General features: G+C 35.9%; 2 protein-coding genes across 2 annotated transcripts; one reads left to right on the top strand and one right to left on the bottom strand.

The window, feature by feature from the left end:
• Positions 1-261: 261 nt before the first annotated feature.
• LOC112570206 (vasodilator-stimulated phosphoprotein-like) lies at positions 262-11,251 on the bottom strand. The gene is made up of 10 exons (XM_025248525.1): positions 10,846-11,251; positions 8,443-8,608; positions 7,960-8,125; positions 7,619-7,733; positions 6,156-6,208; positions 4,761-5,059; positions 4,154-4,354; positions 3,531-3,673; positions 3,020-3,153; positions 262-2,816 (listed from the first exon to the last, which is right to left on the bottom strand). Exons 1-10 carry the CDS (start codon positions 10,848-10,850, stop codon positions 2,788-2,790), a joined length of 1,311 nt encoding a protein of 436 aa, XP_025104310.1. The 5' UTR covers positions 10,851-11,251; the 3' UTR covers positions 262-2,787.
• Positions 11,252-11,380: 129 nt separating this feature from the next.
• Positions 11,381-14,032, top strand: LOC112570208 (signal recognition particle 9 kDa protein-like). The gene is made up of 3 exons (XM_025248531.1): positions 11,381-11,538; positions 12,482-12,550; positions 13,142-14,032. The coding sequence occupies exons 1-3, from the start codon at positions 11,467-11,469 to the stop codon at positions 13,235-13,237; spliced, it is 237 nt and encodes a 78-aa protein (XP_025104316.1). The 5' UTR covers positions 11,381-11,466; the 3' UTR covers positions 13,238-14,032.
• Positions 14,033-15,033: the final 1,001 nt, after the last annotated feature.

The following is a 15,033-nucleotide window of genomic DNA, read 5'->3' as shown; positions in this document are numbered from 1 at the left end:
AATTAACCTTGCTCCTTCTTAGGCTTAACATTCTACTCCTTAAATTTTTGTAATTGTGTATACAATCATTGCTTGAATATCCACTGCCCGAACCTTATAAATAGCTTCCTGTTTACCCTGTGTACCATAAAACTAAAGTGCATGTATAGATTTAGAGATGCTTTCATGACTTAATAAGAAACCCAAACCTTATTTTTTTATGATCACTCAATGGTTAAAATCACCATCTCATTGTCTCAAAAATCTGAAAAAGTGCGGTCATCTAATACACACATATTTTAATGATGAATAGGTCAAGTACAAATACACTGTGGTATGAGCTGTTAAAACAATGTATGATGACAGGGAAAACCTTGTACATGGCAAATGGGGGCAAGGGAGCTTGCAGCGAAATCAATAGGTCAGAGAATGGGATATGGATAGCTACAGAAATGAATAAAAAATAGATTGAAGTGTTGCACAACGGAAGATGTAACAGTGTAGACAAAAACACATGATCAGTAACTAGGGGGTCAGATCAAGACAACTGCTGACAATATGAAAAAACAGGTAAAATTTAAATTTGTTCAATGTTAATTTTATATCGAGAGAACCATTACAGTACTAAATGTTAGTCATATGCACTTAAAAGAACAAATATTTGACACAAATGATGCCCCACCAAATCATAAAAAAACTGTATGGAAAATTACTTTGAAACAAGAAATTTATACATTTAGGGTAACTTACAATGCGTGGAAAAATTGTGTAAAATAAGACTAAACTGGTTTGATTTGTTAGCCAGATGAAATATTAGTGGTACATAATTGCACAGGAGAACTGGAGTATTTACAATATTCAACTGTTTTGTTCTCTCGTTAGTACATAATGTCAAATCTGTAGCAAAAGGCTCCTGCTGAACTATGTACAGTTAATACTTATGGATGGGTGGAAGGGTGTATCTGAGAATTTTGAAGCAGATTCTACCAAAATAAAAACTAAATTCTCCACCATCTTCAGCTACTGTTATGGTCTGATCAATGCACATTTAGTAATATAAACACATGTATTAAATGGATGGGAAAAACAACAAAAATCCACTAGAAGCTGCTTCATTTCTGTGCCACTCAAGTCATCAATCACTTTCTTCTTTCATGTGAATCTTGTGCATATACAAGGAAGTATCAACTATACAAATTGAATGATTGCTAACAGCATTTGTTTTATGGGCAAAAAATCGGCTTGCATGTAGCAAAAGGGAAAACACTTTTGTCATAAATGACTGAAACTGACTTTGAATGAAAGCAATTCACTAAAAATTAAACACGAGTAATACATTAAAAAAACCCAACTTGAGCAAAAAAAGAAGCAAAGCTATCTGCTTAATAATACAAAAGCAGTAATGTACTCAATGTAATCATAATCACATTTGTATGGCATGGCACACTGCACAATCTAGATGCTAAGAAATTGTGTTTGTGTGTGTGAGAGAATGGTTAGAGAATAGGAGAGAGAGAAAAAGAACTGAAGAAGCAAGGGATGTGGAGAAGAAGAAAGAAGACAAATCTGAAAGAACAAAGGTAAAGTTGCACTCACTCTGCATGCATGTGGCCATTAACCTTTTCATCTCAGTAAGGCTCAAGCTCTCTGACACTGAAGCAAAAAGCTGGCAGAGAGATAAAGCAATAAATACAGCTTGAAGCAACTCTTTCACTCATCAGCATCACACAGTAAAGAACCAGTTAAGACACTGAATTCTGATTACCACTTGACAGTGGCCAAGTCAGCTGACCAATCATTACAGAGTTACCTGACTGAGATCTGAAAAGCCCTACATCTGTTTACTATTGCAGTAAGAATGGCTTTCAGCTCGTCCAAAAAAAAAAGTTGTTCAAGTCGGTCGCTTAAAACAGAAGCTTCAATTATTAAAAGTCACACACAGGCACACTCTGTCATGTTCACATTATGGGTAACAAAAACAATGATTTTTGTATCAGATTTTACATATTTAAAGTTTTTTTTTTTGATCCCATCTGATTATGTGATACCACAAATACAATGTTGTATATTAGTCACCCCACACACAATGAAAAATTACTTTCACTTCCCAACATTAAAAAAAAAAAAAAAAATCTTGTTCTGAAACAAAATGCAGTATTTGTTCATCCATATTTGTTCTGTTCTTGAAGTGAGTAGTCACAGATATGCCAGTGTTATTAGGTTCTTAAAGAAAAAGGTGAGCATACTCCCTGGTTAATTCACTGTCAATCACTTCGGTTTACTGTTTTCTTTGCTTGCCAATGAGACAGGTAAGTGGCAGCTGAATACTATTAGTGCTATGGTCATGCAAGGGCACAAATCAGTACAAGAGATCTATGCAACTTCTCTGCTTATGCTTTGTTATGTCTGTGAGTGAGCACTCAAGACATACAGAAAGAAAATGAGAGAGAGGCCACACCTTATGTTACCATCCAGACAGTGCACTTTAAGGTTTTTTTTGAATCAGCGACTCACAAGACTCCACACAATGCATGAAAACTGATGATGACAGCAGCGGTTTTGAAATTAAAAAAAAAAAAGGACCTTTCTTTGAACCGCTGAGTGCAGCATGATAGAGAACACATGTCTATAGCATAAAGCTTCCAGAAACACAGCCATATGTTATCCCTCCTTCTGAAGACACAGCCTGATATTTATCCCTCTTTCTGAAGCTAGCTAGATGACACCAATTTAGCTGTTGTCTCATCCAGCTGCAGCTTGTCATAGTTCAGTTATCTTGTGTCCTAACATGGGTGGAAAGCCATCAGGTTATCTATGGCCCATCTCTTGCCGTATAGCTGAAAAACAAGCACCAAACAGATTAACTAGATCTGGTGAATGTCAAATAATTTCTTCAATGATTTGTAAGGATATCTATACCTTTTTAGAATTCATCCCTAAGTTAACATCCAAAACATTAATTTCTTTAAGCAATCTACAAAAAGTAATAGTAATCAGGAATCAGATCAATAAAACAATAGTAACCTTCTAGTGAACTTACCTTCAATTATTTCCTGCTTCATTCGCTGAAATTCACGACGCACTTCATTTATTATTTCTTGTTTTAAGGTGTCTAACTCACTGCCACCATTGACAGGTCCAACAGCTTCCTGGCCTGTCAGTGAAGGATTACGCCTACCACACAGACAAGTCAGAGATGTAAATCATCAATGTATCAACCTCAAAATAACATCTGTAGTAAAAGAGAGAAAAAAAAAAAACGGTGCAATTTCTGTTACTATTTTACAATTATAGTACATTCTGTCACTTTTGAAAGTGGAGTTGTTAGTTCTGATTTCTCTCTCTGTGTGCATTAGAATACAATTTTTTTAAAACTGACACTACTATCATAAAAGATTTGAATACTTGGTTCTTAGCTTTATTTAGTTCTATACATGTAACAATCTCTCTTACCGAAACATTGGTCTCATAGACTGATGGTAAATGTAGTAAGCTATTTATATGCACACAAACACAAATTTATTTATATTCAGATTCAAGACACTTCTTACTTTCTGACCAGTTTCGGTGACTGAGACTGAGAACCATTGACTTGTGATGCACTGCTTTGTGGCTGTTTTTCCCAAGGCCTCCTGACATCTGGAGAAGAACTTGGTGCTGGTGGTGTTGTTGTTGAGGATGGTGCTTCCGCATCCTGGCAGACAAAACAAACATGCCAAATGCATGGCAGCATTCTTTAAAGGACGCTGGCAGAGGAGGGTTAAGAACACACACAATGCAGCTGTTCAAAAATAAGAACCACTGCTTGATGAAAATAAAAAATATTCGTGTAAACAATGTTTTATTAAAAACACAAAAACGCACACACACATGGGGAAATGCAAGACATTAAACATGGACCCAAAAGAGTCATTTTCCTGACAAGAATTTTTTTAACAGTGAAAACAAATGGTGTTATGATGCACAAAAAGCAACAAAACATGTTTGTCTTTATTTGAATACATGAGAGTGTGCTGGACTTCCCAAATTTCAAAATTTTCCCAGAACCATTAAGCAAACTTCTTGTTATGTTATGAGTTTACTGCCCTGCAAAACTCTACGCTAATTTTTAACTTTTTTCCCAGACTTTCAAAATGATATGCAAACCTGTCAAAAGAAACAGCACCTCACGTACCTGTCCAGTATTTTCTGCCTTTGCACGTCGAGCAGCAAGTTTCTTCTGCATTTCATTCATCATGTCTCCAATGCCCCCACCACTGCTACCACCCCCACCCCCACTACTACTACTACTGCCACTAACACTCCCAGCCCCACTACTTGCACGCCCCAAAGTGCCAGAATCCATGACACTGCCACTGACAATGGGCTCCTCAGGCTGGAACACAAAAAAAGACATAAAGGTCCATAAGAAAACACATGCTAAACATTTCTTCAAATGCTTCCTCGGTGATAAGTACTAAGAATAGCAGAAATAACTTGCAGAAGTCATGTGTACACTGTCACTAAACTATTACAAAACATCCATGAAACTAATGTTGCCAACTTCATGTGTGTGAATGCACCCGAACCAACACAGATACATGCCACAATTGCTTCTGAATAATAGCCTGGATGTTATTTTCCATATGAAAGTGTTACTGAGGAAGTTCACAGAAAAATTACAACCAAAAAAAAAAAAAAAAAAAAAAACTATCTGGGGCCAGTCCAGCTTCACCATTCTAAACATATATCTAACACAGTAGCTGCTGGCCTAAGATTTACATTTAAAATAGCACACCAACCCTTTCCGTTCGCCTAAGTTTTGCAGCCTGTAGTGCTGCAGCAAGCCCTCCAGTGTTTGCTCCTCCTGAAGGTGGTGGAGGTGGTCCAGGGGGAGGTGGTGGCGGTGCTCCCCCTGGTGGTGGTGGTCCCCCTGGTGGTGGTAGTCCCCCACTTGGTGGCGGGGGAGGTGCAGGAGGGGCGGGCGGTGCTGCAGGAGCAGGAGGGGCTGGTGGTGCTGCAGGAGGTGCTGGTGGTGCTGGAGGTGGGGCAGCTGGTGCTTTAGGAGGACCTGCACTGCTTGGCATAGCTTCATATACTCCTGATTATTTTAAAAAAGACGTCTCAATTAAAATGTGCAGTCCCAGTCATGCCCCAAATTTCAGTATTGTGCAAAACCACAACTTCTTTTACAACAAGCATAAAATTTACAAAGGATGAAGTATGGTCTGTATAACTCCTAAATATAATAATAAATAAAAGATTTGTATAACGCATACTAACACTCATAAGGAGCATGCTCTCAGCGCTTAAAACAAGAATGAGACATGGACAACATGGACAGCATATGAGGGACAGAAGAATAAACAACAGTACTGACAACGAAGACAAACAGAGGAAACGTAAAGAGGAACCAAGTAACAAGAACTGAGAATATTGTGATTTTTACAGGAAGACAAGTAGGAAAGTAGTAATAAGCAGAAAAGGGGAGATGGGTAAATAAGGACTAGCACTGTGTGGACTGTGTTAGGAGTAATGCTCAAGGAAGATGTGCGTTTTCAGTGCAAAATTTGAAGGATTCAATTGTAGGCAGGTGGCAGATATGGAAAGAGAGAGTTTCATTGTTTTGCTACACAGTAACTAAAAATCCTGTGACCATATGTTGTCGTTCTGGTGACATGATAAAAGTGGTTTTGTGTACAAAATAAACAGAACTGGGCTAAATACTGAGCCTTGAGGAATGTGGAGCAGGGCGAGATGTTTGACCATCAACGAATGCAGTCTGGGTCTATCAGTGAGATAGGAATTGGACCATGCCAGTGCAGGTCCAGAAATTCCACAGAGAGTGTAGAGTCTTTACTACTTTCTCCATGATCTTAGAGAGACAAGAAAAATTGCAAACTGGGCAAGAGGTTCAAGACACTGATAAAAAGCATAGACTTCTAAAGTACTGGCCTCACTGGGGCATTTGTAAACAAAGATGGGAACACACCTGTTGACAAATTGACATTTATAATATTTGTGATGTAAAATAGCTAAGCACGTAGAAAAAGGTACATTTTTCTCACAGTCTGAAAACAAATTATTAAGAAAATGAGAATAAAAAGAGTTATAAAGAATAAAACAGTAGCCAAATCCTTATTCCCTTGCACCTCTCCACCCACCCACAGTGTGTAGAAAGTAAAAGTACATTTTACCTCCTCCACCTGACATTTGTCTCCTGTGAGTCTGGATATCTTCCCGGTACTGACTGTAACAACAATCCACCTCATATGTATGTCTCAATTTCGATGATCAGCAAGTTTTATCAGCAGTATAAAAAGGAAAAGGAAAAGGAAAATCCTACCACACCAGAAACAGGAAAAAAAAAAAGACTTTTATCTGCATAAGCTATACTTTTACCACAATGTGTTTCAAACAGAAATACCTTTTATTTCTACATATATATGATTACAATCTTTTTATTTCATTAGGCAAACATTATATGAGTACTATGGGTAGACTATGCAAGATTGTGCGAGTTTGAATGGGACCAAATAAAAAAAACCAAAACAAATCATTAAATGATTAAGAGCAGGCAAACTGGACAAGGAAGCACTTAATACATGGAAAGGTCATGAGAGTGTGTTCCACACAAATAGCAGGAAGCAGAATCAGCGAAATACAATCTGAATCATGCAATGCAAACTGCCATACTAATCATCTTCCTGTTCAAAGTGTGAGCTCTGGTATCTTACCAGCCACTCCACTGAATTACACGTCATGTCAAAGTGACTTTATCACAGATATCACTCTCTCAAACCTCAGTTTTCCTGCTGTGAACACGGATGTAACCACCAGCAATGCCAGCGTCTTCCCATTCTCCACATCTAAACTTTACTAAATCTAAATTTTCTCTGTACCGATTTTATTCCTATTTCTCTCTTTTAAATCAAACTAAAACCCAAACAAAGATTATCAAAGCAGTAAATTATTACAAATAACATTACTAAAAGCATATGACAATACTGATTTCTGGCTGTCAACAAATTTCCATGATTTAATGCTATAAAATATATTAACAGAATAGCACAGTTTCCTGTCCTTTTGTTTTTCCTTTTCCTCAAACTGCTGTTATCAAATTGGATACACTTGGTTAATAAAGATTATTATTATGGGGATTTATTCTTGGAAAAACTTTTGATTATATATTTCTCAGTTCATGGCTTTTTAGGGAATCTACTCAACTAAGCTAGTTCTTAAATATTACACATTTTAAATTACAGTACATGAATCTGTAACAAATATGTAATATTTAAGAACATATTTAAGCTTCTTAAGGGCCAAACACAGCACATACATTAATCTAAAGAAATAAAATCAAAGCATAATAATGTTAATAAATTAAAATGTATATGAAAACATCTGTACAAACATACTTATAAATAATTATTTCAAACTGTTAGATGCCAATACTTTGCCAATGTCAAAAACTTGAATCCATTTGTAAGGTAATTATAAGCGTTGATTTTTGTGTGTGTGCATGCCTGCCTGACTATGCAAATACATGTGAGTGAAGGACATGACATGCTAATAGGATAAGATATTATTATTTTTGGACATCATAAAATGAAAAATCAGCAATGTCATAAAACAGCTACAGGTTATACAAACAGCTCACCTTTCTACATCTCCCGAAGGGCCACTGTTCTGAACGTTGATCACTGACTGTGCATATTGTGGTGGCTGAGGCGGGGGTGGTGCAGGTGTTACCGGTGCTGGGGTTCGGTAGATAGCTAATGCATTGACAAAGAAATGGATGTTTAAAAAAGCAAAACAAAATGAAAGCCAGCATTTTCAAATAAAAATATAAATCTAAAGATTTTCTTGACATTGTTTCTTCATGTGTAATATGAAGGAAATACATTTTAAGTAGAACATGCATATAACCATACAATTATCATGTGGGAAGTCATTTTTAGGTCATTTACAATGGTATCACCTTCACTGCAACCCACTCACTTGTTAGTTCATTCAAAGCAGTCATCATGCCTTGAGAAAAACTTTCTGCATCCTCCCTGCTAGCAAAATTAAGCCCATACACTTGACGGTTGTCTCTCCACTGGTGGAAGGTAGGAGTAGCTTGGTTATATTTCAGGCCCTTCAAAATGGCACAGTTGATGACCACCTATGCATGACAGGAATCAAGTAATCAAGTCAGCAAAAATTTAACATGGGTTCCTTTTATCCATTTCAGTTAAATATTTCAAGTGCCTGATAAACCAAAACGTACATAAGCTTCAGATACTCTTTTTCTCTCATTTTATCTTCTGACATTTGTAAAAGCAAAAAAATCTTGAAATAGGCAAAGAGAAATTTGTATGTCACTCACAATTTCCTCTTAGTCTCTAAACATTTTTTTGAAAAAGTATGCTTCATGACATCAACTCATTAAGTGCCAAGATTCTCTCCAATAATATCCTTACAAATGAAAATAAAATGTACCTCATGGTCTTGTAGCTTACGCCCCACAACACGAAAAGTGTTATTGCCAGTGTGGTGATAAATTTGAACTTTAGACAATCCTTGTGTGTTGCCACTAGGCACCCACTTCTTGCTGACATCATCATAGATCATCACCGAAGCACGAGATGTAACTATTGCAACTTCACTTTTGCAGGTGAAAAAAAAAACAAAAGTACCAAAGTCAAATTAACAGAAATCTGAATATCTAATAGAAATGAATTATGCTGATAAATATTACTTCAAGCATTACATAATGTTCAGAAGACTCATACAGAACAGGAATCAAAAGTACATAACATGTAGTGTACTATGTAATATTCATAAAATGCATATATAATTAAATTCTATGCCAGTAGTTGATATGCTCACTGAGTGCTGTTTACACTTTTCTTTCATTTGCTCTTTTCATCACCACTTTATATTCTTCTGATGAGAAAAATAGGTCATTGGTCATTTCGCCCCAGTCATATTGCCCTACAGCCTAAGTCGATTCATCTCAGCTATGTCCATTTCATCCCAAGACCGAAACGTCAAATCATCCCAAGCCCTAAAGACAAATTGATCACCGATGACACAAGTAGCTATTAACATCAAATATTACCAAAAGAGCCATACATTGTTCAAACAATATATATAGACAACGCTTCTGCTAAGGCTAAATTCTTTGGGGTCCCAGGGACCCCTTCTTCAGATTTTTAAGGGGTCCCTGTTCTTTGCCCAAATTTGAAGGGGACCCCATTGACAAAAATTGAAGGGGTCCTCCGAACTTTTAATGCGTACTGTACGCAATTTTTTGCGTAAGCAGAAGCCCTGATAGATACTGAAGATCAACTGCCTATATTAAACAGAGCCATGTCAAATAATTTTAGCTACTAAACAAAAATGACTGCTTTGCGATATGCATGCAGAGAACATATTAAAATGGTAAATAAACACGATTTTTCTCTTTAGCCCTCTTAGCACAACATAAAAGCAAATGTATTACAAAGACTGGCTAATAACCAAAGATTGTGAAGATGACAGTGGGTGCTGTTTGCTTTTTATTACTGGCTGCTCTCAGATAAACAGACCAAGGAACCTATACATTTTTAGAAGGGAGAAAGCTTGAACTTTGCAATAAAAGTAAGGAAAATCACCTTCCCTGTGCTTCCCTGGCAAAGCCATGATCATTGCTCGTATTCTTAGGGTTTAACAATCTTTTTCAATTTAAGACTTTGTCATCATTTTATTGTGAACTTGTATTTTGACTTTTTTTGCCTATTACTATTGTATACAGAGACATCACTGACTGGGTCTGGGATGATTTGACTTTTTGATCTTAGACAAAATGTCTTATTTGGGACAAACTGACAGGTAATATTACTAGGGCGAAATGACTGGCCCCTGAAAAATAGGGACCCGAACAATGGCTTTGCTCCTAATAAACCAATTATGTTTTAAACATAATAACGTTTTTAATAATAAGAGTGAGATGTAACTGATTTAAACTTCTAGGACAGCAGTTCTCAACCTTTTACTTGTAACACCCCCTGACGAACAAAGGTACGTCCGCACACCCCACTTAGCCAGCAATGTAAGTTAATTTCACTAATAACGGTATAAGAAACTTTTCAAAAATGACCACCTTCGCACCCCCCTTGTAAGCACATCGTGCCACCCCAGGGGGGCGCTCCCCAGCATTTGAGAACCGCGGTTCTAGGGTGATGGAAAAGAAGCCATGAAACTGTCAATTCACACTGTAGTATACTAATATAAATCACCCAGCTATTTGAATTTACTTGATATTATTATTTATACTTGGCTTCCAACTTGATATATCTATAAAGTAAATAATACAATCTGTAGTACAAATATACTGACAACTTATTAAAAGTTTCTGCTAGGTTGAAAAGGAAACTCTGAATTAGTGTAGAATGAATAACATCTCTAGATTTAAAAGCCAATATTACTAATGCTCTGATTCAGGTAACGCCACATTAAAAGTCATCTGCTATTGTCTGCATCAAACTATTATAATGGATAAAATATAAACAATGCTGCAACATTTAAATAAGAAATTGCACTGACTACTAATGCTGACAACATTAGAATTTTAATGAAAACGGGATAAAATAACTATCATTCAAACATGTTACTCGAATTGCTGCATTATTGGATACCTTATGATATTTCCATCAACACCTAGAGACCTACCATTCCCTAATGTGTAATAATGAATTTATTGTGACCTTAAGACAAAATCGCAGAACACATTCGTCTAAAAAATCTAATATATCTTAATACTTCATTGATTAAGCTGGCCGAAAATTTACTGTTATATTTACAGAGATGTCCTGGAACTTTCAAACATACTTACTAGTACTTAGTAGATATTGAACATACCTCATGATTATTGTTTACAACACAGATGTTTTCCTGAAGATATTATTCCATCAGAAAAGCCTCATATGCGTTTGAAGTATAATGTCTCTTACGTAAAATCCTCCAGAAAGTGAATTTGAATGTGAGCAATCGTAACAATGCGAACCAAATCAGGAACTGAATGCAATTTTTTTTTTCCCTCTGCAGCAACTCTCCTTCCAAGGAAGTGAGAAAGATGATAAGTGCGTTCGTTTAATCAGGATAATAAAAACATAACATCCATCAAAAACGGTGCAACAGTTTTCATATATAAAATTAAACGTAGTGCGTTAGCCCAAACTGTATGATCTAAAACCTAAATTGCAACGAACTACATGATTGACGTGAATCAGACATTCGCTTCCTTCCTCGACGCCATGACTGGCTGTTCTGCGGAATCTGCATAATTAACACGAAAGAATTTATAAAATGAAATTATAAATACAGGTATGTTTTTTCTCTATTACCCAGGTTTTTATCTACAAGTTTAAGTTATGTAACCTTAGTTATAAAAAAATTGTATGTGCGTTGTTACCGGAAATGACGAACAGAGGCTAGCCCATCGAAGCGAAGCTCTAGAGTGCCATACGGTAGTCTCCAATTATGACATTCTTTGCAACTTGGGAAGAATTTGCTAAGGCAGCTGAAAGATTATATATGAACGACCCATCACGGGTAAGAAAGATTTTACTCCTTTTGAATAAAAGTTACTATGCACCTAGTAAGTTTTTGCAAGGCCAAAGAGACAAAAACCGAGGAACATGTTTGCGTGCCAAACACCATCTAATTTTTCAGGGCTCGAATAATATACGGTTTGTATTAACGCTTTAGGTTAGGGGTAAGGCCTTCCATTCACGAGATAAAGTGTCCGTCCAAAAAAAGAGGCCGTGCTTGGACTCCTATAAAGCAAGCTTGCACTTATATACGGTAAAAGTATCGGTCTATTATCTAAAGAGAGGCGCACTGTTAACGTGCAATATATATATAAAAGGCAAGCAGAATTTAAATCTTAAGAAGCCGTGAAAAAGTGAAGATATCATTTACTGCATAATTAACTTGACCCAAACACAACTGGCAAACAAATTTAAGAGGAGATTTTGAATTTGCACAAATGCGCATTCACACATCAACGATAAAAGACAGTCTACATAAGGTGTTAATATTACCAGAGAGTTAAAGAGAGAGAGATGGGGCACATAGACAACTCAAAGGCTTTTAAGGTCTACTTGAAATCAGAATCACTCCATATAGATGTCTCAGATTTTACTGTGATGTTTTAAGATATGCCTCAGGCTGTGCTTACTGTAAACACAAACTGCAGGGTAACATATTAGTGCTTTATGACAATAGCCAGAATATAAGAACATAGTCACCAACAGCTTTTTATAATGAATTTCATTGATGTGGTATTTTATATATTTTGTTAAAGATTCAATCCTTGTTTTTAATAAAGACCTCATTTATTAAGGATCATAACTGAAGTCACTGTATACAAATTTTTCTTTTCTTATATTGATGAGGCAGCTCTTTTGACAACACAGCACGGAGTTGATTTTCTTATTGCTAAATTAGAATTAGAAATAGTGCTTACATTTTTGTTTTTAAAAATCTATTTCAGTGCCGCTACGTCATTAAATATAGACATTGTGATGGAAAACTGGTGATGAAGATAACAGATAATAAGGTGGTATGTATCTCCTTTTTATATACAGTAGACTTTATTTATCATGCAGGTAATATCTGCTGCCTAAAGCAGTTGCCAGTTTTGCTACTTTTGCATTTTTTTACTTATATTTTATATTAATAGTTTTAATTTTACTTACTTTTTTTTTTAAGTGTAGGAGAAGGGTGAAAATATATGTCACAAATGGCCAAGGATAGACAAATGTCAATTCTCTTTTAATAGCTGTTTCAAAATTCTCTTTTTTTTGTCATGAATATTTCACTGTTGTATGTAGAAAAAATGTTGCGGTCCTATGCTCCTCAAAGGAGCAACAAGGAATAAACTATGTGTAGAAAACCAAAGCTGTTGCAGTGGGGTATAGGAAGCCAGTGAAATTTTACAAACATTGCCCCAGTCTGTTGAGCAACATGTAAGGTGTGACATCGAAATGCTGAATTTGATGTCAAAAACATTAAGCCAATGAGCTTAACATTTAAAATAAAAATTAATAATTTTTTTTGCTGCTAAATTACTAAGCTACTTTTAAACCTAAATTTCATGTTGAATAGTGTTTTATGCTTGCTTTTGTTTTTAATCTATTCTTTTTTGTTTTAGTGTCTTCAGTACAGAACAGAACATGCACAAGATATAAGAAAAGTAGAGAAACTGACCAGCCAACTTATGCGACATATGGCCTCTAAAGAAAAATGAGCTGAACGTTCATGTGCACTATGAGACAATGCATTGTTAAACTGTGGTATACAAGCTTAATCTGATCCTTCTGGGAAGAAACAGCTATTTCCTAAGTCATCTGAAAGAAGTAAAAGTCATGAACAGCCAATTGTCTTTGTCCCTACATTTATCATTTAATGTTTTTGCATTGGCACCAGATTAGGGGGCAAGACTAAAAGTGTCCAGCTTGTATATGGCAAAGGAGAGTTTTATTTCTTAAACACCAATGTTTTGGGCATATAAGATTGCTGAGATTGTATTTGTATGAAAAAAATTGCTTGACTGGATGTGAACACAGAGCATATGCCTCTTTATGATATTTATGAAAGCAAAGTATTTTAGCAGTGTCAACATTGTTGCTTGAAAGTTGGTTTTGAGAATGAATAAAATTGTTACCTTTCAGCTTATTGCCAAGTATGTTTCTCAAACTGATCAGAAACAAATTTGGTTAAATGGCAATTGAAGGCAGTGATAATGTGATTATTTGCTTTGTGGTTACTTTCATCTGTAGTGATTAAAGCTCTGATTGTCTTGCTTATGATTTGTTGGCATGACTGAAGATGCTTGAAACTGTAAAAATTCATCTGGAATGAATGATTTAGTCTTCATATTTATGGTTTTCATTATCATTATTTTTTTTTCCTTTTGAATTGTAAGTGGTTAATGGGATTAATGTAAAGATCTTTAATTTTATTGTCAGTATTGTTTTAAAGTTAAAATATCCATCACACTATCTCATGAAAAAATGGTCTCAAATTATACAACAGAAATATGCATTTTTCTTTCCTTTATTATTATTGTGTGACCCTAGTGCTTTGAATGCTTTTGTTGCACATGTGGTATGTTATAATTTATGACAAATATGAAAATATGGGGGCTGTCCATGCACACATACATGCTTATGTTTTTCCCCCAAGTTGCAAGCTTAAGATCACATCAGATGTTTGCTTCACCTTGTATGATCACATCTTTTAAAAAATGTTGAAGGAGAATGGTGATAATACCACACCAAATGCCATATTTTTTATATTCATCACTAATCTTTTAGCTTTGATAAACCTTGGCAGCCCCTCAATGATCTAATACTAATCAATTTCTCTTGGTTCTCAGCTGGTATCTGGAATCTTCTGACCACCATGAAAAGTCTTGCCTTTTTTTTTCTCTTTTATCCCAGAGAAACATCTTTGGCATTTATGATAGGCCCATACCACCTTAACCTTATGTCAGGTGGTGGTTCAAGGTCTTAATTATTTTTAAGATGTCTTTTTTCATGAGAGTAAAGTCTGCAGAGGATCTTATCTCAGTGTATCTGCATTTATTCTTTTCGCAGTTCTGATGTTGGGACCAAGTTTTCTATGCATTTGGAAAGGTGGAGAGAACTAGCCTGGTTTTGGAGTGGGCAGGAATGTCATTCTAAATAGGTTTCACATTTTGCCTGTGCTGTTTTCAAAGACCTTACATTATTATGTCTTTGATCTTTTGTAGTACTTCTGAGTTTGGTAGAGGTAGCTTTGGAGCCAAATTCTTGTTGAGCCTCAGGCTAAGCCAGTGAAGCTGCCAGGTGCATCAACTCTGTCAGTAGTTTGGGCCCATCCTACTAGCCAGACACTAACGTTTTGTGCAGGCTTGTCATTCTAGAAACAGGGCACACACTAAAAATATGTAATAATGTTAAGATTGGTAAAGGTAACTGACATTGCAAGAAAATTTGCGTTCCATGTTGAACATTAATGTGAATTATCAATATGTTGCCAAAACTTTTTATTCATTTTTTT

The sequence above is a fragment of the Pomacea canaliculata genome, linkage group LG8, assembly GCF_003073045.1.
Source record: "Pomacea canaliculata isolate SZHN2017 linkage group LG8, ASM307304v1, whole genome shotgun sequence".
Classification (NCBI taxonomy): Eukaryota; Metazoa; Mollusca; class Gastropoda; order Architaenioglossa; family Ampullariidae; genus Pomacea; species Pomacea canaliculata.
Note: the sequence above shows the minus strand (reverse complement) of the source record. Positions and strands in the feature narration are given on the sequence as shown.